Source organism: Artemia franciscana, chromosome 19 (assembly GCF_032884065.1).
Source record: "Artemia franciscana chromosome 19, ASM3288406v1, whole genome shotgun sequence".
Lineage (NCBI taxonomy): Eukaryota > Metazoa > Arthropoda > Branchiopoda > Anostraca > Artemiidae > Artemia > Artemia franciscana.
Window position 1 is genome coordinate 5,499,416 of NC_088881.1, and position 25,689 is coordinate 5,525,104.

Sequence of the window (25,689 nt, forward strand, 5' to 3'; positions counted from 1 at the left end):
TGAAAAATGAAGTCTGGCCACTCCAGACACAAAGACTTATAAAATGACTTTTATCTCTCCTAGATATGTATATGATCTAGATAAAATACATATCTGGAATAAAACTATATAGAACTTTTAGATAATAAAATGTTATAGTAAATGTGAATAAAAATGAACTAAAATTCCTTCTAGATAGCAAAAAGTACACATTTACCTCTACTTGAAGATAAAGTCTAGTCACTCCAGACACGAAGACTTACAGGATGATTTTTATCTTTTCTAGATACGTATATCATCTAGATAAAATACATATCTGGTATAAAACTATACAGAACTTCTAGATAATAAAATACTAAAATAACTGTGAGTAAGAATAAACTAAAAGTACTTCTAGACAGCAAAAGTACAAATTTACCTCTACTTGAAGATAGAGTCTAGTCACTTCAGAAACGAAGAATAAAACAAGAACAATATCTAGAATAAATAATTAAGGACTTCTAGATATTAAATTATCGAAATCAAAGATATTAAAATAAAATAAAGGTACTTCTAGATAATAAAAGGAAAAATTACCTCTTCTTGAGGATGCAGAGTCTGGCCAGTCCAAACGCGAAGACTTACAAGGTGGTCTTTAACTCTTCTAGAAATGTATGAGTCAATAGTCTCTTTCAAACGATCCAAGTCTCTTTCCTTCTTTTCAAAAAGTTCACGGCCAACCCATGGAAGGGCAGAAAGTATTGCATAAACGAACCAGTCACGACGAACCTAGAAAAAAAAATACAATTAAGAAAACCTGGCAAAATCAAGCTTTCTACTCTAAGTACCTTCATACAGGGGCAATTTATAACAAGGGTATAAGGGCACGATTCCCAATAAGGGCATTTTTGATGAAGATTCTTAGACAGGAAGGTTAGCAAGGGTTGACTTGATGCAAAATCACAAGAGTGGAAACCACCATTACGAGATTACATACTAGACTAGTCCAATGGGTAAGGAAAACTAGTAAAACTCGAGGTAGTCACTGAAGGTTAAAAAAACACTATTAACAATATTACAAAGTAAGTTATAAGAATTAAACTGAAGATATTTGCAAAATATACTTAAATCCTTTTTGGCCAGCACTTCGCTCGGGCAAGATAGTTAATTGCCATAGCGGCAGTCCAGGGCTTGAACCTTCACATACAATACTCGCTCGCTTGGGCAAGATCGTAAATGGACCTTGGTTTACAAGGACGGAAGCTCAGCCTTTGCCCCTTGCGACTAGATCACTTCATACATCGCAAATGCATTATGGCACTTAGATGGGAATTGTTAAGATTTCTCTTTCTACTTTGTTTATAATAGATTATAATATAACACAATAATAATAATAATAATAAAACAAAAAAACTGATGAGCTAGTGTTAATCATGGTATTAAACTCCATATAGATTCTCATTGTCGTTTGTCTTCTGACGGCAGGCATCATGACGTCGCCAGAGGTTCGTTACAACCACCCGGGGAAAAATACAAATTTTCCCTTGAAGTCCTGACCTATTTAGATCGATTTTATGGCCAGTCTTACTCACTTTCTCGCTGTCGCTTGTAATTCTCACTTCCACTTATCTTCTAACCGCATATTTCTTTGTTCTCGCTGTGGCATATTTTTACCCGCATATATATTCGTTCTTTACTTTCATTTCTAATTCGTTTTACTCCTTGTTGTCGCATGTATTGTAACCGCATATCTCTTTGATCTTCAAATTTGTTTTGACTTGTTTTAATTTTTGCTGCCGATTATCTTCAAACTGGATATTTCCTTCTTCACTTTTGTTTTTGACTCGTAATTTTTGCTGAGGCAAGTATTTTCACTGTACCTTCATTTTCGTTTATCATTACTTTGGATTTTTTTAATACCCTTTACCCTAGCCTCTCGGATTGGTCGAACCCGGTCAGATCGGATTTGTCTTGTTGCGTTTGATGGTCTAGGTTCTTCATTTGCCCTCTAGGCATTATAATGACTCTCTTTACTTGCTGTACTTACTCTATGCATTAGGGAAAAATTTAAAACGCCTTTTGTAAATATGCATGATCCTTTCGTAATGTCGTATGCGCCATATATATAAAAGCGAAAGGTTCACTTTTTTTTTGGGGGGGGGGGAGGAATGATATAATTTATTCCTTTAAAATGTACCCATAAATATAACGTCAATCATGTGATTTTTCTTATCCATCATTTGTTTCTTGTGTAATTTTGCCTGCGTCATACACTGAAAACAATACAACCACTACTGAGGCACATTCGACGTATGTATGCTTTTCGAATGTATTCATAAATATGATGTCACTTGCATAAAAGAATTTCCCCAGAATTTGGTCTTTTGACGAATTTTCCTAAACTTCTGACCTATATAGATCGTTTTTTTCGAAAAATATAGAGCCACTGTCGAGAAAAAATAAATAAATGCACAAATAGACAATTATTGCTCGCTTACAAAGATAGTATATATACTAGTGCCGGGAGCCCGGCGGCTTCGCCACCGGAACCTGGCACTCAACACGCGGCAGGCTTCTATATATGGATTCTCATTGTCGCATGTCTTCTAACCGCAGACGTGAGCCTCTTCTTGATGTCATGATGTCACCTAACCTTTTTTCTGTTTTTTTTTAATTGTTCAGGTTGTGGGACAAAAAATTATTTTTCTTCCAACGATTTATCATTTATAACATTTGTAACTTTTGGTTTTTCGGGTTTTGTCTCATTCGAAGGTCCAGGTTGTTGGTTTTCACCCATTGTAAATTTAATTTGTTTGGGTCGTTTCACCGTGGCTTATCATCATTGCTATCATTTTCAATTTTGATAGGTATTGATTCTCGCTTTCCAGGTTGTTGATTTTCACCCACTGTGAATTTAGTATGTTCGGGCCGGCCCAAACCACTCATCGCTATCATTTTCAACTTTGACATGTTTTGATTCTCGCTGTCGATGATCTTCTAAGCCTTTTTTTCGTTCTTCTTCATTTTGGATTTCCATTACTTAAGACAATTTGCCAATGCCCTTTGCTTTAGCTGCCCTTATCGGTCTAGTCTTACATGATGGTCCAGGTTATGGATTCATTAATTGTTCAGTTAGGGTACAAGAACTTCTTTTTCTTCCAATGAATTGTCATCTATAACACTTTTTGGTTTTGGCTCTAACAACTTTTGGTTTTTTGGGTCTTCTCTTATTTGACGGTCCCGATTGTTGATTTTCATTCATAGTGAATTTGATTTTTTTGGGCCATTTTGCCGCGATTTGCACAAAATCCTGAAAAATATGAACTGCCATCCATCGATGGCAGTTCATATTTGTTTGGATTTTGTGCAGATCGGGGATATTGGCGAATAACTCACTTTATTTTTGTTAGGTACTTGATTTTAATTCTTTTATCTTTTGGCCTTTATTGAATTTTATTTAATTTTTTGGCGTTTTTTTCATTGGTTTTGTTGTACTTTTCGCGTTTGTTTTTTGCCTTTTGCTTTTTCCTTGATCATATTATTTTGTTCGCGCTGAAGAAGAGAGGCGGTTGTTCTCTCGAAATATTCGCTTTCTGCATTTTCTTAAGTATTTTCATTTGGCCTTTAAAACCCAATTTTTGATCCTTTAATTTCTTTAAGCTAAAGCAACGGGTATTACTAAATTCTCTGAAGTAATCAAATTCCAAAATGAAGAAGAAAGACATATGCGGTTAGAAGACATGCAAAATCAGGCATCAAAACGTGTCGAAAATGAAAATGAAGAGCAAAGAGACGGGCGGTTGGAAGACACGCAAAAACGAGAATTAGAACGTGTCGAAAATGAAAATGAAGAGCAACAACTTGGGCAGTTAGAAGACATGAGACACCGAGATAAGTCTGCGAGAACAAAGAAATATGCGGTTAAAAGATAAGCGGCAGTGAGAATTACAAGGAATCACAAGAATGTGATTATCAAAATGTGTAAAAAATGGAGCGACTTTGTCTGCGGTTACAAGATAGGTGACAATGAGAATCAAAATAGACAATTCTGTCGCATAGCAATGACAGGGCCTGGAAACAGGCTTGTAAAAGTTCAAAAAAACTATATAAGTGAAATTGAGCGTCATCTTTGGTCATGGGATATTAGCAAACTGTTTCAATTAAAAAGCGTTACTGGTTAATTCAAGTTTTTAGTCATCAACGTCAACTACCAAGAGAATGCCAATAACTGGGTATTTTGATACCTGATCTTGGCTTTTTCGACTTTCGTCGATTTATTAAATTTTAAAGCGTCTGGACAGGTTTTTTTATATACTAATTCTTCAATTTTTAGCTGTTCTATTACATTTATTAACGTTTTTCTATATTGTGTAGTTTATTTTCTTCCCTCTGATTTAATTTTTTTGATCGCCTTTAATAGCATTCGAGGTATTTAAGTAATCTATTCAACTTTACATTGTTTTTTGTTTTTTTTTTGTTACGAAATATAAGTTCAGGAAAGTTTGTCGTAAAATTCTTTTCAAAATACAACCCTTTATCTGATCTTACAACAAAGTGTCTTCATAAAAAAAACGTATACTGTAAGGAAAGTACTCTAACCTGAGGTGTATTAGGTTCCAGGGCTGCTTCCATCATCGTATCATACAGCTGAATCAGAGAACCAGCAGAGACTACATGGCAATTAACCAAATCAGATAAAAATCGAACTGAATATCGAGCCTTCTCCCATTCACAATTTTTTAAATAGTCTTTCAAATGTTTAGCCATTGATTCAACCAGCTGAAAGAAAAAAATAGAAATTAATTCTCACTATAATGAAACACGATGAAATCAAAAACTTGCCATAATGTCAAAAGGCCCTCGTGGGGAACTTACGGCTAAAAAGTCAGTAAGTATTCTAGGATCCAAAGTGTCGTAAAATGATGAAAATTTCCACTACTACAAACAGCTTACCTTTACGTATAAGGGGGAGGGGGAAGCCCCCCCCAGTGCTTTAGTCACTCGGTAAAAAAAGAAGTAGGTGAAATCGTGGCGCCTCACATCACCATTTTTATGAAGCCACTAAAGCAGTTTTACCGACTTCTGCCATGATTTAATAGATGATACCACAGTTTTCTATTTGGCTAAATAAACAGCATTAAAATAGTGACATAATATATACCGTAATCGGAATCTCTGTTGGTAAACGCAGCAGTTTTACCGACTTCTGCCATGATTTAATAGATGATGCCACAGTTTTCCATTTGGGTAAATAAACAGCATTAAAATAGTGACATAATATATACCGTAATCGGAATCTCTGTTGGTAAACGCAGCAGTTTTACCGACTTCTGCCATGATTTAATAGATGATGCCACAGTTTTCCATTTGGCTAAATAAACAGCATTAAAATAGTGACATAATATATACCGTAATCGGAATCTCTGTTGGTAAATACAGCGGTATTACCGACTCGTGCAGTGATTTCACATATTGTATTTGAAAAGAATATTATGCTAATTCTTGACAAAAACAGTCGGGAAAAATGACCAGGCAGTCGGTAAAATCACTTTTGATTTTGAACCCCCCCCCCCCCAACTTTTTGGCTAGTAACAACAATACCCCCCGAATACACTCTTCTTAATTGACTCCCAAGCAGCTATCTCTTTGCTGAATAAAAACATTATACTACTCAAGATACAAATCTACAAATGACTCACAAACAGCGTTGTCGACACTCTGGTAATTATTATGATTTTCTATATCACACCGTTTTGTTTTCTGAAATCCCTATTGTGTTCTCTAACGCAAAAGACAACAGAAAAAGCAATTATTCTGTTTTAATCCAAGGATGAACACGTGGAACCATGTATTGCTCCTTTGCTAAATAATTTGCTAAATTATCTCTTTTCTAAATAAGAACATTATACTAATGAAGATACAAATCTACAAATGACTCACCACAGTGTTGTCGACACTTTGGTAATTATTTGGTAATAGACACTTTGGTAATATATGGTAATAGACACTTTGGTAATATAATGATTTTTAGATCCCACCGTTTTGTTTTGTGAAATCCCAACAGTGTTCTCTAACGCAAAAGACAACAGAGCATTCTGCTATTTATTTACTTTCTGTTGCAATTATTCTGCTTTAATCCGAGGTTCAACATTAAAACACGTGAAATCATGTATCGCTCCTTTGCTAAATAATTTACTAAATTATTTACTAAATTATCTCTTTTCTAAATAAGAACATCAGACTACTCCACGATACAAATCTACAGTTGACTCGCAAACAGCATTGCAAACGCTTTGAAAATAACTTTACCAGTTTTCCAACTAAATTTTACCACAAGAGATTAATCTCTACCATACGAACAGCAGGTTAAAAATTGCCATGCAAAGAAGAACATTTTCGCAACTAAAATCTTAGAAGAAATATCTGGGTAAAAAAAAAGCACGTAAAATCAATATATACCGGAAAACTTGACTGTAGCACATAGTTTCCAAATGTACGGCGTTGTACCAGGAACTGTAAATTATACCGAAATGGTACAATTTTAGCACGTTGGCAACACTGCTCGCAAAAAGACCGTAAGTTGTATGGTTATTCCAACCATTTGCATATAATTTCTTCATTCACTCGAAAACATAAGTGACCTTTCTTAGTGAGTAAGATCATCTAATCATAAGATTGACTAATGATATACATCTATGAATAATCCGTAGAAGTACCAAGAAAATATATATTAGACATGGCAAAAACAGTGCTTAACATATCCCCATCCACATGGCAGCTGGCAGCCATATGGCAGCAAAGTGAAACAAAACAGCAGCTAGTCAATTATGCAGCAAAGAACTTTCACAACAAAATAAGATACAGGAGATATGTCATTGATAGATCAAGGTAGGATCCAATACCTATATCACCTCTTGGTACTAAAAATCAGGGTTCTTACCCACAGAAAAATTTTCTTTTTAGTCCGTGCTTCTTCTGTTGAGCCCTTAAATAATGTTCTTCTTGAGCCGTCATAGCCGAGTAGTTGGCAGGCTAGATTTGAAATCCTATGTCCATGATGGCTGGGCTTCGAGTCTAGTGACGCTGATTATTCTATTTCAAATGGAGGTTAGAGGTATACCTGTAAGCTCAGCCTTGAGAAATCTTGTGGAAAACACGGGAAGTGTCAGATGATTCGCCCCTGGCCACGGATTGAACTCCTGGCCAAAGGCAGAATGTCAGGAGATCGATAACTGCGCTACGCAGATCATTGGTCAGGATGCGAAAATGTCTTCCATTTTTCAAAAGTGTTACCAAACTATAGAGAATATCCAGTATGTTCTTTTTGATGACCAAACATCTTCCTTTTGATGAGAATCAAGTATACTTAAACAATTAAGCCAGGGCAAGTTGATATTACTTGCCAGTAACCCCTTAGTAGAGTCCTAATCTCGTTTGTATTCTTAGAACTACTTAGAATTGTATCATTATATAATCGATAATGAACCTCATTCATCTCTCTAAGACTCAGTAGGTTATTCGCCTTCTTATAACTATTCTAGTTGGCCTTGCTGAGGTGCTAACCATATCTACCAATAATCAATTAATTTCACTACTTCTAGTGGCAATAGAAATCACTTCAAAAAGGCTTCATGACAAGTGATATTTTAAACAATTAAGCCCAAGGTGTAAGAATTCAAGAAAGCTTTAGATCAGCTTCTTAGATCAATAATAAACATGGTAGAAAAGAAGTTGATTTACCAGACTCTGTCTAGTTGCAGATATCGTAGCTGTCAGACAAGCGGGGAATTTGAGTAGCTGCCAGTGTTGTCTAATAGAAGATAGGTGAAAAGAGGAAGGATGTAGGAACTTATCAAATACAGAGAACGACAAAAGATTCAAAAAGTCAAAAATTGGGGAAAAATACAAAAAAAGAATTAAATATAGAATGAAAATATAATCGAATCAAACTTCGATTAACTTTTTTTCCAGCAGACTTTAAAGTGTTATCGAAAATTGCACAAATTTAAACTACACCCAAACCAGGAAGCTACAGCCTCTTTGATGCTAGACGTGTAAATGTAAGTAAAACTGCACCCAAGCACCTCCTCCCCCCTGTGGAATCTGCATTCATCATTGTGTGCATGTCCTATGTCTATGACCTATCCCAAGCTTTAATAATGGCTTTAACCCCAGAAGGTTTGATCCCACTTAAGAGGCCAGAAAAATGTCAATATTTTGTTATAGCTGTCATCTTCTTTTAAAATAAAGATCTTTGAAAGTGAGGGGCCCATGAGGGGAGGAGGAAGTCCTACATTAAAATAAAATAAGAGAAAAACCCCAAGTAATGGAATCCCAAATTTGAAGCCAGTCTCGTAAATTTCTACCAGACATAATTTCAATGAAACATAACAGTGTGGATGAGCAGAAAAGAGAATAAGATGTAAGATTTTGTCCTCTTCCTCAAATTGGTATTCGTGGTTCCCTCAAAAGCCTAAACGAAACAATTCTACCTTGATATTAAAAGTAGCTATGTTGTATTAGTTTTTGAAAAAGACCCACTGTTGACGGGGGGGGGTGGATCTTTGAAAGTGAGGTCTTTTTTGCCTAGTTGATGACCATTGTCTGCCAGGATTATTAATTAGTTATTATTAATTAGTTAATAGTTTAAATTAATTAGTTAATTAAATTAAAGTTAATTAGTTAATAATATTATTATTATTAATTAGTTAATATTATTAATTAGTTATTATTAATTTATTATTAATTAGTTAGTCAAAATGCTAAGGACTGTTAACACATATTACTATTCCATACTTATAATTGACAGAGAGCTACTATTGAACTACATTTTATAAGGACGTTTCCTTTATCATGCTGTTGTTTATAGTGACGATTAAAATAAATATATTTAAAAATAGGACACATAATTGTATTCTATTACAGCAGGATTTTTTTTTTTTTTTTTTTTTTTTAAATTCTAAATCAAGTGCATCAGAAGCCGCATAGATTATTTCTCCAAAGCAACATTCACCTGCATGTCTAGTTAGTTTCATGTATAGAAACACATTTGTCCAGAAATCAATATAGAGGTAGTTCATGTTTGAAGATTGTCCTTGCCAGCCAACAGTCTAGGGTCAAACGAAAAGCAGGTCATCCCCGAATGGGGTGGGAGGATGTCACAAGGAGAGATTTAAGGTAAAGTAGTAGTTAATAGTTAAAAAGTAGTAGTTAGTAGTAGTACTTAATAAAGTAGTAGTTAGTAGTAGTTAATAATTTTTTTTCTTGAGTTGGTTATAAAAAATGGCTTTATATATGTATAAAACATTTCTTTTCTGGTGGGTCTGTGGAGTCCTGTATTGCCTGAGTTATATATATATATATATATTTTTTTTTTGAATTTAAGTAAACTGTCTCTCTCTTTCTCCTTTTTTAAAGTAAGTGAATGTTTTAAATAGTATAGCTAAATATCAAATAGTTATATATATATTTTATTGATCAAATTTTTTTTTTTCATACTCCTTCTTTATATGCAATGCACCCTTTGTGGGGATTATAACCTATGGTTTGTGTCATATTCCCATTTTTAAAAAGAAATTTGTTATTCTTTTAAGCAAAGACTCCCCACAAAAGAATGTCATTGCCAGACGGACCGAAATAAACTAAAGAGCTTATCTCGCTACCAAAATTATAATTTTGGCACAAAATAAACCACGTTAGGTACTATGCACGAAACATCTACCATTATTTTGTCCCCCTCTTTAAAAAAATTAAAGCAAAACCTCGCAACAAAAGGATACAATTGCCCACATAAAACAGAATAAATTAATAGCTTACCTCGCCACCAAAATTATAATTTTTGGCATTAAGCAAACCAACTAGGGTACTATACACAGAGCATTTATCTGGCATTAGAACAGCACAATCTGTTAGAATACGTAATATTTTATTCTTGTAGGTTGATAGGTCTGCTTCTAGAACACTTGTCAGTCCCTCAAGGTTTGATTCTAAAGACGAAGAGCTCTAAAAAGGAAATTAAATGATTAAATAAAGATTCTTTTTAATTCAAAATTAAAAACTGTTTTTCTGGCTGAGAATTTACCTCGTTGGTCTTTGCCCTTCGAGTTTTTTGGTGACTTTTTTCATTTATATTCATTTTATCTTTTTATTATTATTTTATATTTTTATTTCATTATTAATTATTTTATTATTATTTTTAACAGTCCCTCAAGGTTTGATTCTAAAGACGAAGAGCTCTAAAAAGGAAATTAAATGATTAAATAAAGATTCTTTTTAATTTAAAATTAATTGAAGACTATGATTAATTTTGATGTTAATTTATTAATTTATCTGAGTAAAAATTTTATTTTACATTTTTCTTTTACAAGAAAATATAAATTTTATACATATACTTACAAATTATACAAATATACAATTATATGAATTATGTAAATATATTACTACATAAATTATTTAAATAGGAATATAAATAAGAAATAATTCATTATAAAAAAAACTAATAAACATCAAAGAAATAATGTATTATTAAATACAATCACATTATAACAGAATTAATTAAGATTGATTAAAAATTAACCAAAGATCCAAAGATGATAAACTGCAAGCAAAAAAACAAATCAAATAAACCAAGATTAATTTTGTTCATAACTGCAGCCTTTAAGATTTGACTCTAAAAATAACCAACCCTAAAAACATAACAAATCCACTTAAATCAAGATCAAGAATAAAAATCAATAAATCAATGCTTCGAGATTGGATGCTAAAGATAATGAAAAAAAATCCATTTTACCAATATTAACTAAACCAATAAAGGAAGCTTTTGAGATTTCTTTCTTCTTTGGCCAATTTTTAGGGAGGCAGCATTTTTTTTTTCTATTTTCCTTCGTGCATTGGGGTCCCCTTGGCCCAAGGGCTCAAGGCTAGAATTTTCAAGCTAATGACAGAAAAAAAGTATTTGCCTTTACAGGGTCCAAGTTTCGGGTAGCCGGCACCCCCAAACTTTTTCTTTATATTAGGCTGCTGTTAGCCCAGGGACGTGTGGCTCTAAGAATCAAATTACTCAACGGAAAATAGTTGCTTAGACTGTTTTCAGATCCCCTTAGACCATCTTTCCTCTCCCCCGCCAAAAACAAAAGTGTGGTTTTCTTCAACCAAGAACCATATATTAACCATATAGAAAAAGAAAGTTCCAAGCCAATTAAACAACCAAATTTGCCAAACAACCAACAGCCAAATTTGCCCAATGCTCTTCCATTAAAAAAAAAAAAAAAACAATCTGTAAACATTTTTCAGTTTGTATAAATTTATGGCTCTTGTCCTATAGGCTGATTGGGTCAGTCATTCATGGGTGCATATTCACTGAACCTTTCAATTATTTGAAGAAATAAAAATATTTGGAAAATTTAGTCCAATGCTATCAGATTAGAAATTTTGATCCAATGGGATGTCAATGCCAAAAGTAGCACAAAAAGAGAGCATGCTAAAAGAAATCCATTTTCACGCTTAAAAAGGATCACAAACCTCTCATTTTCCAATCAAAAAAGTCCCCTACCATATTTCTAGGACTATTCCTTCCATACAAAATGCCTGGGGGAAAAAATCCATATAAATACATGGGGGAAAAATCCAAAATAAATCCTAAATAAAACAAACCCTGATTCTGATAAAATGGAAGATACTAGATTTATTTTGGTCCCACTTATTTATTTGTTTTATTTGATTTGTTTTCGTTTTATATTTCTTTGGTCCTAGGAAAGCAAATGGAACCTTTTTTTGGTAAAGTAGACAAATCTTGGACCAACTTGAAAATTGCAGATTTCATCCTTAAAAAAGACCAACTTAAAAAACTATAGCTTTCACCCTTAAAAAGATTCCTTAAAAAGGATCCATTTTCACCCTTAAAAAGGGGCACAAAGCTTTCGATTTCCAATCAAAAAAGTCCCCTACCTTATTTCCAGGGCTATCCCTACCATATGAAGTGGCTGGGGAAAAAATATAGGAAATATGGCAGATACTATACTCTTTATTAATCCAATGCTGGTGGATTGATTCTGGTAAATCCCTGAACTCCTATAAATTCCAATATATACAATAAAAAAAATGCAAGTTACCTTCTCACCAACTCGTTTAATAAGGGATTCCAGTCGATCCTCTATATCTGCCTGTTCGTGTCCTCTCCTTCGTTTACGCATATGACCTGCCATCTTTGGAGAACTAAAATTAAAGTAGAGAAATTGCAGATCAACAAACACTGCATTAAATCAACCATGGTGACAGAGCTGAGTAACCAAAACCAGATTCTGGCATATCATGCTGTTTATATTTCTTGTAACTACCAATTATAGTAATAGCAAATATTCTGGAGAGAAAGAAATCTAATAAAAGTGCTAAAATAGCAGCTTCGTGCTACACTTGACAACCCTGCAGAAACAAAACAATGATAGCACTTCGAAGCCAATTGTTCTCAGAAACCATTGTTCAGAGAACCATGGTGACAGAGTTGAGTAACCAAAACCAGATTCTGGCATATCATGCTGTTTAACATTCTTGTAACTACCAATTATAGGAATAGCAAATATTCTAGGGATAAAGAAAGGTAAAAATATGCAATGATAACAGGCTTTGAAAAGTGAGGAGGGGGTTAATATTTCACAAAAATAGAAGTTTTGTATCAGACTATTCACATTTTACTTGTGGATAAGAGGCTTCTTTGGATTAATCTTATGAGAGAAGCACCCCTGAGTGTGTAGCCATGGGGATATACCTTCTTTTTACTTTCGGCTGTTTAACTTTCTTGTAATTACCAATTAAAGTAATAGCAGATATGCTAGAGAGAAAGAAAGGTAAAGGTAAGCAATGATAACACGCTTTGAAAAGTGAGAAAGAGGTAAAAATTACACAGACAAGAGGCTTCTTTGTATTAATCTTAAGGGAGAAGCACCCCCTGAGTGTGTAGCCATGGGGATATACCTTCACAAATGTAAAGAAATATTGCATCTATAAACATGCTTCTAATTATTAGGGTGAGACAAGGTCAGTATATTTTCAAGGGGTGATAGGGGGCTAATGTTTTTCAAGTGTATTAATTGGCCTGATAGTCTAAGTGTCATTTTTTTCCATATTTTTCTTATGCAATATTTGATTCCACAAAAAAAATAGAATTTAAAACTGTGGCAATGTTTTCAAAAAGAGACAATTTGAAATCCCAAACTGCCTCTTAGACCAGTAGCGCCCTTTTCAAACTGGAATATGCACCACACAGTGCTTCCAGTAACTTCCGCCAAGGACTGAAAAATTCCCATTTATTAAAATGCATAATTATTAATTAATTATACCCACAAAAGCAACTACTAAAAGATATTTTGGTCAGAAGAAGATGGGTACGTAGAAGATTGTGGCACGAAAAGTTTTCGAAGCATTTTCTTATAAAACTTTATTTATATGTCATGCAGAATATATGCTACATTTCTAGAACCTTTCGCACTTTGGATGACCTTTTACCCCCAAATCACATCTTTGCAAATATAAACGAACAAGCTTTTCTGGCAGTTAATTTTTTTTTAAGAAGTAATGCTGTCAGGGTTATATCTGGAGGGGGGAGGCAGTTACAACCCCCCCCCCCCCCCGCAAAAAAAATGCAAGTAAACCGGTTGTGAAAATGCAGGAAAAGGAGTTTCTTCGTAATACAGAACTCAAAGATATTTTCTAGCTTATAAATTGGTCTTAAAACACAGGTAAAAAGACACTTAGCCCCTCTCCCCTAAAAAATGTTATTTAGACCCCTTTTTATCCCCTAAAAAGAAAAATCCAGCCTTGAATGCTACCAATATGTTTACCAACTCCATTTTGTCCAAGATAGCCTTAGGGAGAGTTTTCCTGTCAGGACTGAAAGTTATAAAATTCCTTTACCCAGCAAATTTCTTTCAGCTTCCACACTCAAAAGGATTTACATAATAAAAGCTTTTCGAAGATTTTCCTCATTCGAAAGTATCTTCTAATGCAAACTCTCTCTAAAAGATAACTTTGAAGCCAATTAAAAGCTATATGCCCAGATTCATCAAAAATATTTAGATAAAGCGTTTAAAAAATCATAAAAATAATTTCCAATAAAACTAGTTCTAGAAAACTTTTAGACTAGAGCTATAAAGTTTTAACTAAAAACAACTAATGATGAGTAAAAACACTGTCGAAAAAAATAGCTTTTTGGACATTCAAAATTGAATTAAGGAAGTTAATTAACCTTAGAAGTAAGGTTAGAATTAAAGTACGATTTGTGAACAAAGATCAAATTTTTCTGCTGATTCTAGGTACATAGCTCTTTTACTAGATAGCTCATAGCAACAACAAGTATGATATGATATCTATTAACACTAAGAGCCTTTAAAAGCCATATTTTAAGTCCATATGTCCTATTTATTAAAAAAAATGGAACACACTAGATTTGTTTTATTTGTTTTGGTCACACTCAATTATTTGTTTAATTTATTTTATTAATTATAAATTAAACTATTATAAATTTATAATATAAATTTATAAATAATTATAAATTTATTAATTTATTTTCTGTGGTCCTATGAAAGCAAAAGAAATCTTTTTTGGTAAAGTAGACAAATCTTGGACTTTGGGGCTGCTTCCTCATCAACACCCCGCTCTTTACGCTAAAGTTTGACTCTTTCTCTCAACTCTACTTTTTAAAACAGTAAACGACTTTAGCGTAAACTGCGGGGCGTTGATGAGGGAACAGTCCCTTTCATATACGGAGTAATTTCTATTCGTTTTAAGTTTAAACATCGCTCCTTACTTTTAGTTAAAAAACTTGTTTTTTTATTTAATTTCTGAACGTATTTGAATTAATGCATGTTTTGATTTTGGCTCTCCGCACATGAATAATTAAAACGTAATTTGCATATCAATTTATCTTTTTGGCTAAATGGCTTCCTCATAGTTTTGATCGGACGATTTTGGGAGAAAAGGAGCGGGGAGTAGGCCTAGTTACCCTCCAATTTTTGGTTATTTAAAAAGGCAACTAGAACTTTAATTTTTTACGAACGTTTTTATTAGTAAAAATATACGTAACTTACGAATTAACTTACGTAACGAACTTCTATAATCGTATCTTTTTATTATGTATATGAGGGGGTTCATCCCCTCGTCAATACCTCACTCTTTACACTAAAGCTTAAATTTTGTCCCAATTACTTAAGAACGACTGCTGAATCACAAAAGCCGTAGTATAAATAGTTGAAATTAATAAAATTACTTTAGCGTAAAGAGCGAGGTATTAGAAGGAGGTGAACTACTCTTATGCATAATAATTTCTGTTTATTTTAAGTTTTAATGCTGCTCCTTACTTTCAGTGGAAAAACTTTTTCATATTCTATTTTTCATTATCCTTAAAAAAAATGCTAAAAAAATCTGCACCCTCTTCATGGAAATTCTTTCCCCCTTGACAAATTCCTCCATTGAAAGTTCCCCCAACGTAACCCCGTCCCCTAAACCCCTCCCCCAACCAAACAAATCCCCCTGAAAGCGCATGTACACTTCCCAATAAGCATTACTATATAGATACACTGGTCAAAGTATGTAACTTGTAGCCCCTCCCACGGGGACTGTGGGGGAGTAAGTCGTCCTCTAAGAAATAGTTATTGGATTTTTCGACTATGTTGAATAAAATGGCTATCTCGGAATTTTGATCCAGCGACTTTGAGAAAAAGATGAATGTGGGGGGGACCTAGGTGCCCACCAATTTTTTGGTCACTTAAAAAGGGAACTAGAACATTTAATTTCCATTAGAATGAGCCCTCTCACGACATTCTAGGACAACTGGGTCGATACGGTTACCCCTGGGAAAAAAAAACAAATAAACACGCACCCGTGATCTGTCTTGTGGCAAAAAAATGCAAAATTCCACATTTCTGTAGATAGGAGCTTGAAACTTCAGCAGTAGGGTTTTCTGATACGCTCAATCTTATGGTGTGATTTTCGTTAAGATTATATGACTTTTAAGAGGTGTTTCCCCCTATTTTCTAAAATAAGGCAAATTTTCTCAGGCTCGTAACTTTTGATGGGTAAATCTAAACTTAATGAAACTTATACATTTAAAATCAGCATTAAAATGCGATTCTTTTGATGTAGCTACTGTTATAAAAATTCCGTTTTTTTAGAGTCTCAGTTATTGTTGACCCGGGTCATTCGTTACCACGAACTGTTTGATTTGAAGTTTGGAAAGATATCGTGTCTCAGAGCTCTTATTTTAAATCCCGACTGGATCCGGTGACACTGGGGGGCATCGAGGGGGAGGAACCTAAAATCTTGGAAAACACTTAAAGTGGAGGGATCGGGATGAAACGTGGTGGTAAAAATAAGCACAAGTCCTAGATACGTGATCGACATAATCGGTACGGATCCGCTCTCTTTGGGGGAGTTGAGGGGGAAGGGGTAATTTTGAACAAATTAGAAAAATGAGGTATTTTAACTTACAAAGGAGTGATCGGATCTTAATGAAATTTGAAGTTTGGAAGGATATCGTGTCTCAGAGCTCTTATTTTAAATTCCGACTGGATCCGGTGACATTGGGGGAATTGAGGGGGGAACCTAAAATCTTGGAAAACGCTTAGAGTGGAGGGATCGGGATGAAACTTGGTGGGAAAAATAAGCACAAGTCATAGATACGTGATCGATATAACTGGGACGGATCCGCTTTCGTTGGGGGAGTGGGGGAGGGTTAGTTCTGAAAAATTAGAAAAATTAGGTATTTTTAACTTACGAAGGAGTGGTCGGATCTTAATGAAATTTGATGTTTAGAAGGATATCATGTCTCAGAGCTCTTATATTAAATTTCAACCTTATCCGGTAAAGGGGATGTTGGGGGGGGCGGATCCTAAACTCTTGGAAAATGCTTAGAGTGGAGGGATCGGGATGCAACTTGGTGGGAAAAATAAGCACAAGTCCTAGATACGGGAATGACATAACTGGAACGGATTTGCTCTCTTTGGAGGAGTTGGGGGGGGGGGTTAATTCTAAAAATTAGAAAATTTGAGGTATTTTTAACTTGCGAAAGAGTGATCATATCTTAATGAAACTTCATATTTAGAAGAACCTCGAAACTTGTATCTCTTATTTTTTATCCCGACCGGGTCCGGTGTCATTAGGGGGGGGGGCGAAAACACTTAAAGCGGAGAGATCAGGATGAAACTTGGCGGAAAGAATAAGCACAAGTCCAAGATAGGTGACTGACATAACCGGACCGGATCCGCTTTCTTTGGTGGAGTTGGGGGGGGGGGAGTAATTCGGAAAAATTAGAAAAAATGATGTATTTGTTACTTACGAACGGGTGATCAGATTTTAATGAAAGTTGATATCTAGAAGGATCTTGTGCTTTAAAACTCCCATTTTAAATCCCGACCAGATCCGGTGACATTGAAGGGAGTTGGAGGGGGAAGCCAGAATTCTTGGGAAACGTGAAATCGAGGTATCTTACGAATGGGTGATCGGATCTCAATGAAACTTGATGGATAGAAGAATCTTATGTCTCAGATGCTCTATTTTCAATTCGAATCGGATCCGAGGACATAGAGGGTTAGAGGGGGAAAACAGAAATCTTGGAAACCGGAAATCTTGGAAAACGCTTAGAGTGGAGATATCGGGATGAAACTTGATGGGAAGAATAAGCACAATTTATAGATACGAGATTGACATAATTGGTACGGATCCGTTCTCTTTGGGGGAGCTGGGGGTTGTTAGTTTGGAAAAGTTAGAAAAATTGAGGCATTGTTAACTTAAGAACGGGTGACCGGATGTTAATGAAATTTGATATTTAGAAGGAACTCATGTTTCAGAACTCTTATTTCCAATCCCGACCAGATCTGTTGACATTAGGGGGAGCTGGAGGGAAAATCCAGAAGTCTTGGAAAATGCTTATAAATGTCGTAGATACGTGACTGACGTAACCGGACTGGATCCGCTCTCTTTGGGTGAGTTAGATGGTGGGGTTCAGGGCTCTGACAAGTTTGGTGCTTCTGGACGTGCTAGGACGATGAAAATTGGTAGGCGTGTCTGGGAGCGGTACATATTGACTTGATAAAGTCGTTTTCCCCGATTCGAACGTCTGGGGGCTGAAGAGAGGAAAAATTAGAAAAATTGAGGTATTTTTAACTTGCGAGTGGGTAATCGGATCTTAATGAATTTTGATATTTAGAAGGACCTCGTAAATCAGAGCTCTTATTTTAAATCCCAGCCGGCATTAAGCCTCTGATTTTCCTTTTAAAGCATTCTATTGATTCTTAGAATTTTGCTAGAGCTCATACCATATGAGCTCTTGGCTCTTCCGACCTCGTCACAAGTGCCATATGAGCTCTTAGCTCTTGTTTTCACTGTTTTTAATTCCAATTGCTATTATTCTAATGTCTTGAAACAAATGGCTTTCATTATTTTCAGAGTTAACAATTAGCAATAGCATAGGCAACACAAAAGCGCTGCCTAAGTGAATAGCGATGTGGGGAAAATACATTATTTAGTTGTTGTTTTTTTGTACTAATGCCTTTTTTAAGATTTACAGTGATCGGAGGGTGGATGCTCCCCCTGCACAACTGTTCGTATTTTCCCGAAATTTCCCGTATTTTCCCGCATCTGATAGAACGTATGAGATGGCCAATTTGTTGTCGTAGAAACTTCGAAAAGAGCTCAACCGATTGGGAACTGAAAGGGCTAGTGCCCTTTTTAACAGTTGAAAGTGATTGGAGGGCAACTGACCCTTCCTCCCACGCCAATCATTTCCGCAAACACATCCAATCAAAATTTTGAGATAGTCAGCCATTTTGTTCAACGCAATTGAAAGGTCTGAAATTATGTCTTTGAAGATGACCGCCCCACAACCCTCAGGGCAAGGGTTGTAAGTCATGCTCCAGGGGAATATAAGGTATATACAGAAAGGAAGATCGTAAAAACTTTGGAGGGGACTCATTAGATTGGTAATCAAAATTTTTAGCGCTTTTTCTAAGATTCAGAGTGATAGGAGGGTGGATTCCCCCCACACTAGTATTCCCGAAATGCTTTTGATAGAAATTTTGACATGCACATTTGTTTTTGCAGAAACTTCGAAAAGAGCTCATTAGATTGGAAACTGAAAAGTCTAGTGGCCTTTTTAATAGTCAAAAGTGATTGGAGGGCAACTAACCACCCTCTCACTCCCACCATTTGCCCAGACACATCAAATCTAAATTTTGAGATAGCCATTATGTTCAACGTAATCAAAATGTCCGGAAATTCTGTCTTTTAGGATGACAATCTCCCCAGAGCCCTCAGTGCAAGGGTAGTAAGTTATACTCTTGGGGTACATAAGGTTTATATAGAAAGGGAGATTATATGAACCTCAGAGGGGACTCAATCCATTGGTAATCAAAGATCTAGCGTCCTTTTTAAGACTAAGGGTAATCAAAGGGTGTAAACCCCCCCCCCATAGAAACTTCAAAAAAGGCTCATTCGATTGGAAAGTGAAAGGGCTAGTGCCCTTTTTATTGTTCAAAAGCTATTGGAGGGTAAAAAGCCCCCCCCCCCCAAAAAAAAAAAAAATACATCAACTCACAAAATACAACAGGTCAAGATTTTGAGATAGCCACTTTGTTCAGCCTAGTTGGAAACTATATCTTTGAAACATCCAAACCTTCTCAAGACTAGAAGGGTTCAATACAGGAATAACTGAGTATATTAATTTGGAAGATTCAGGAAATGATAAGGGAGATGATCAAAAAGGCAATATTTGCATGCTATCAATACTACTACAACTACCACCTCTACTACTACTACACTACTCCATTTACAGTATTAACGGGAAATTTGAACTAAATCAAAAGACACTAAGTGCATGAACATTGTCGAAATAGCGTATCTTACGAGTTGATTTAGGTTTTAAGTTGAAATTTTCAGAGAACACTTAAAGAGGAAGATCACGTCACCAAAAGGCAATATGAGCACACTACTGCTAATACTACTGTTACTGCTACATTTACTACTGCTACTACTACTTCTATTGCAACTAGGGCTTAGAGCAATGAAATAAAAATTTCAAGAAGTATATAAACATAGAGGTTATCAAAAGGACACATCAGTAATGTCACAGCAACGACTAATTGTATTAAGTTGAAACTTCCAGAACTTGATGAGAGGGATGGTTAACTGAGCGAAAGGCAATACGTTAATGCTACTGCTGCAAGCAGTACTGCAGCTACTGCAGTACTGCTGCTAGCGGTACTGCAAGCAGTACCGCTATTTAATACTACAACAAGTAATATCAATACTACTACTGTGACTACTATACTGTGACTACTATTACAACTACACCTAAGTAAAGAGGGTAAAAATTTGACGTAATTTTGAGGGGGGAAGATGGACTGAATCAGAACACGCCCTCTATGTGCAGGTTGTAGAAGGGTGTAATCTTAGGAACAGTTAGGTGGCTGAAGTTGAAACTAGGGCTTTTTGTGAGGGATGTTGAACTAACCAAAAGAAAATATTTGCATCCTAATGCTTCTGCTCATACTACTATTACTGCTACTACTATTACTACCTCTGTTACTGCTACTGCCACTAAAGCTTAAGTTACTACAATTAGCTCTACAGCTACTATTACTACTACTGCTATTAAAATCCTACTATCTGCTACTAAAAAGAAGCTGCATGGAACTAAACTGAAACACACTATGCCCCACAATGTTTTCAAGCGGACGCATCGGAAAGGCTTCAGAAATGGTTGATGGTATGTACTAAGCTGAAACTTTCAGCGTGTTTTGAATGGGATGTTGAAGAAACCAAAGGTGTTATGCCCATACTGCTAGTAATGCTGCTACAACTATTGCTACTGTGCAAGCTAAGAGTATTAAGCTGAAGCTTTTAAGGAACATTTAGGCAGACGTTGAACTAAAAAAAAGAACTATGAGCATGTAGACTTTCAAAAAGGTGACAAAGCAATATCTGAACAAACAACTTATATTATTTTGACCTCTGAGGGTAAGTTGTGGGGGATTTTCAAACATCGATAAGGCACTATATCTACGTTTAATACTACCACTATACTTAATGTAACTAATGACAGTGAAGGTATTGAGATGAAACTTCTAGGGAATGTTTAGGAGTTTCAATTAAAGAAAAACAAACTGTAACCATGCAGGTTTTCAAAAGGGCATATAAGCAGTACCATAGGCAGCACCACTCTATAACAGCTAGAGGTATCATTGAAAGTTTTAAAGGAGCTAATTCAATTTCAATTAAAAGTTCTGGTGGCATTTTTAAGAGTAACAAGAGATTGGAGGGCAAGCAGCCCTTCTCTCAAGCCCCTACAATTTCCTAACGCATCCAGTCGAAATTTTGGCTATTTTTTTCAGCATAGTAAAACGGTCCAGCAACTATGTCTTTAGGGATATTTAGCATGTCAACCCTCCCCCTCCCCCGCAATTATGAAATCGACCAATTATGCTTTAAAACTAAATGTTACTTTCAAAAAATCGAAAGACATTGTGTTTATGGTGGCCAATAAGACACCTCAGTAATTTTATTGAGAACGACTGGGGGTAATAAATTGAAACTTTTTGGGGTACCACTATTACCACTTCCGCTCTTACAATTTAAATGAATATAGAGAGTGTGTGTCCAGGTTGTCAAAGAGCACAGATAGAATCATTTGGGAGTGATATAAAGTTTATTTTTCGGGTCAACTTCAGAAGCTAAACAATTAAACTAAAAATACTGTTTGTGTCAGGATTAGCAACTGTTGAAAAAGTTTTTCCAGCATACTAAATAGCAACCCATACTATGGATTGATATTGAAAAAAAACTGGAAAGATACCAAAAATTTATTTTTTGCATGAAAAGACTATGTCAATAAAAAAAAGACGAACAGAAATTGATTCACAAAATTTTTTCCACAAAACAAGTTTTTTAAAGAAAAGTAAAGAGCTCCTTTAAGCCAAGAATGACCAAAAATAAAGTCAAATATTCTTCCAAGCATAAAACTACCAATAAATCACTATCAATAAATAAATGAAACTCAAGAAAAAACAGAAATAACAATAAACAGACAAGTCAAACTCAAAACAAGCCAAAATTAACATGAGTAGGGCTGATAACCCCATGCCTTCTCAATACCTGAACACAATGTGTACTTTACTGAAAACAAAATATGTTTGAAATGTTTTTACTTTTCTTACTTTCGTAAGTAAAAATTATCAAAACTTTTAAGGAATAAATATCAGGATACGTGAATTAAACTGACAATTCATGGTCATTTGTTTTGTTTTTTTTTTTTTTTTAGTAAAGCGCAAATTGTGTACTGGTCTTGAGAAGGCATCATTGAGAAGGCCAACTCATGTTAATTTTTGCTCATTTTGAGTTTTACCTGGCTATTTATTATAATTTCTGGTCGTTTTGAGTTTCATTATTTACTGATAGTGATTTGTGGTAGTTTTACATTTGCAAGATTATTTTCCTTTATTTTTACTCATTCTTGGCTTAATGGAGCTCTTTACTTTTCTTAGAAAAACTTATTTCATGGAAAAAGTTTTTCAAAGTAATATTTCAAAAGAGAATTCCCATTATCAATATTACTTATACGATAAATAAAAGTTCACATATGGATAGAGTCCTTTTAATAGACAGTCACAGATTTCACAAAAAAATACTAGATATCTCGGTCACATTTGCAGTGACCATCATCAGTAGTAATACTAAACTAAGACAATTAAAAGCATTAATTTATATATAAAATAACTCCAGATTACTATATTCAACAATCTTATTCTTTCCAAAGCAAAAACGGAAATGAGTCTCTTTGAACTTCCTGGATTTGGTTTTTTAGCATGAATTGAACTAACACTTGGACAGAGGCTAATCACATTGGGTAAATTGAACTTTACTTTATCTGCCTTTAATAAATTATCGTAAATAGAGCTAAAACCAAATTCATCCGTGTCTCTATTCAAAGACATATTCTTAAATAAAACTTTCTTAATTTCAATTGTTTCACAAAAATTTTGCTTTTAAACGACGCTCCCAAGAAATCAAAGAGACATTATTGAACAGAATAAAATGATCAGGAACATCATAAAATATGCTCCGAAAGGGCTGAAGTGAAATCTTCACGTTTAGAATTTTGCTTTAAAGCCAATGAAATACAGTCTTGATGCTGTAGTAATCTCATTTCCAAATTCTGGTTATTATGTCCAACATATGAGCTTCCGCAAGTACAGGGGATCTGATAGACCCCACAGTGCGATCCTCCCCAGAATATAGAAAACTACCCAAAGTGCTACTACTCAGAAGCGACGCTATAATATGTCCCATGAAGCCCATAAGGTTTATACTATTGGAGCTACTAAGCCTTCGAGACATTATTACCCGCACCTGGGTCTTACGCAATACTAGAATATATTTGTTTGTTATGTAACAGCATAGGACACCTGATTGTTATGATGTAATACACGCGTATTCCACGTAATACTATAGTACACCTGTTTTTTTACGTAATAGGGAATGTTTACCTATGTTAAGAATGACGTAATCTTGCGTGACCTGTTAGACACTGAGAATGACGTAAACTCGCGTGATTCGTTTCCTTAGGGCCTGTAGGGAATCCCTGATTGTAATTGGGGCCAGCACACGCGTGGATGTTACGTAATGGCAGCACAGACGTAACTATTACGTAATGGAGGTGCACATGTGGCATGTTACGTAATACTTTAAAAGATGTCTTTTTCTTCGATATTTCATTTTCTTCAAGTTTTTTTTGTTCTAAGTTGTTTTTTTTTTCCTTGACACATTTTCATCAAGATTTTTTTCCTCAGGGAATCTTTACATTCCACACATTTTTTTCCGCTTAAGGAACCGAATGCAAGACTAGATATTTCCCCAAAACGAAATGGTGTGTTAGACACCTGGACTAACCAGTAATTCATGTAACTAAGTCCCGAGAAATAAATTCTACATGATAAGCTGTCTTTCCGCTCAGAGAATCCTCATCAAAGTTTCTCAATCCAGCTATGGATTGCATGTTTCTAATACATTCTCCTTGAGAGCGCACAAGTATCCAACAGTGCTATTGATTATTAGTCTATTGGACACACCTGTTTGTTAAGTAATATTCGAGGGTATTATCAAGGAGTATTGTAGATTGTTCTAAGCACATTTTTAGTAATAGTCTTTTGCTCTATTGGAACTTGAATGTGTAATCAGAGGTGAAATAAAACCAAGAATATCCTAAAGGCTAGAATATGATACACCTTCATACACGGTCAAAAGTCATATATGGTCAAAGTATTGGTCCAATAAGAGTCATACTTACTCCCGCCGTTTATCCACGCCATACAACCAAACACTAGGAAAACTATAGGTTCTATGATTATCTACCTTAGTTCTGTCCCAGAAATGACGCGTGAATGGATGATAGACAGACTTATCCATTAACATATGAACTGACATCATTTCTATACGATCCTAATAAGGGCTTATGCCAGATTTGCCTCTCTCTCAATCGGACTATCTGTCTTAGCTATTTCTAGAATTAGCAATGGCTTGATGCCCACAACTACTTGATTCTTATTCAAAACATCAAAACAATTAAAAACAAGTTAATAAAAAGGGTACTAGTCCTCTCAATTTTTCAATCAATTGAGCCCTTTTTAAAGTTTCTACAACAAAACTTTCTATAAGAACCTTATATGTCCCAATAGCATAACTTACAACCCTTGTCCTTAAGGCTGTGGAGGGGGAGGGCGTTGTCATCCTCACAGACATAATTTCCAGACCTTTCAAAATGTTGACAAAATGGCCATATTAAAAAGTTGATTGGATGTCTTTGGGGAAACGATGGGTATGGGGGGAGATTCCAATCGAATGAGCCCTTTTTGAAGTTTTTTTAAAATGTTTTCTACAAAAACTAAATATGCCCCCAAGGCGTAACTTAAAATCTTAGCCCTGAGGGCTATGGGGGGTATCATCCTCAAAGACATAATTTCTGGACCCTTCAACAACGTTGAACAGAATTGCTATATCATAATGTTGGTTGGAAGTGTTTTTTGGGAAAACAAAGGGTGTGTGGGGCATTCACCCTCTGATTACTTTCAACTATTAAAAACAGCTCTACCTCTCTCAAGTTCCAATTGAATGAGATCTATTGAAACAATAGGCTATAGAAACTATAAACTGTAAAAACCTATGCCCCCAGGGCATAACTTAGAGCCTTTGCCCTGGGGGCTGTGGGGGTTTGTCATCTTCAAAGACTTAATTTCCGGGCCTTTCAACTACACTGAACAAAATGGCTATCTCAAAATTTTTACTGAATGTTTTTGGGGAAATGGTAGGCATGGGAGGGGGTTAGTTGCCCTCTCACAACATTTGACTATTAAAAAGGGCACTAGCCCCTTCAATTTTCCATCAAATGAGTCCTTTTTGAAGTTTCTATGATAACTCTTTTGATTGGAAGTGCCCTGGTCTAAACACACAAAAATAAATAACACATTGTGCCAACATTGTTCTTTACTTAGACAGCACCGTTGTACTGCCTATGACATGGCTCATTGTCACTTTCATTGTTCATTGTTTCATTTCACTTTCATTGTCATTTTCACTTGATTTGGGACAATTAACTCTAACTTTGACCCTCCCCCCAGGATTTTGAAAAAATTACACCATTGCTCTGGAGCTTTACAATGAGAAATCCCTAGATTGCTTTAAGTTGCAATTTAA

General features: G+C 35.2%; 1 protein-coding gene across 2 annotated transcripts in view; it reads right to left on the reverse strand.

Annotated features, from left to right (window-relative positions):
* Positions 1 to 25,689, reverse strand: part of LOC136039210 (nuclear cap-binding protein subunit 1-like) — a 65,562-nt gene that overhangs the window by 30,733 nt on the left and 9,140 nt on the right. For both annotated transcript variants that reach the window (XM_065722735.1, XM_065722734.1), the window contains exons 2-5: positions 12,069 to 12,171; positions 9,775 to 9,960; positions 4,558 to 4,737; positions 556 to 747 (exon numbers count right to left, since the gene is read on the reverse strand). In XM_065722735.1, the coding sequence (XP_065578807.1) occupies positions 556 to 747; positions 4,558 to 4,737; positions 9,775 to 9,960; positions 12,069 to 12,161 (651 nt within the window). In that variant the 5' untranslated portion in view covers positions 12,162 to 12,171. The remainder of the gene's footprint in view (positions 1 to 555; positions 748 to 4,557; positions 4,738 to 9,774; positions 9,961 to 12,068; positions 12,172 to 25,689) is intronic.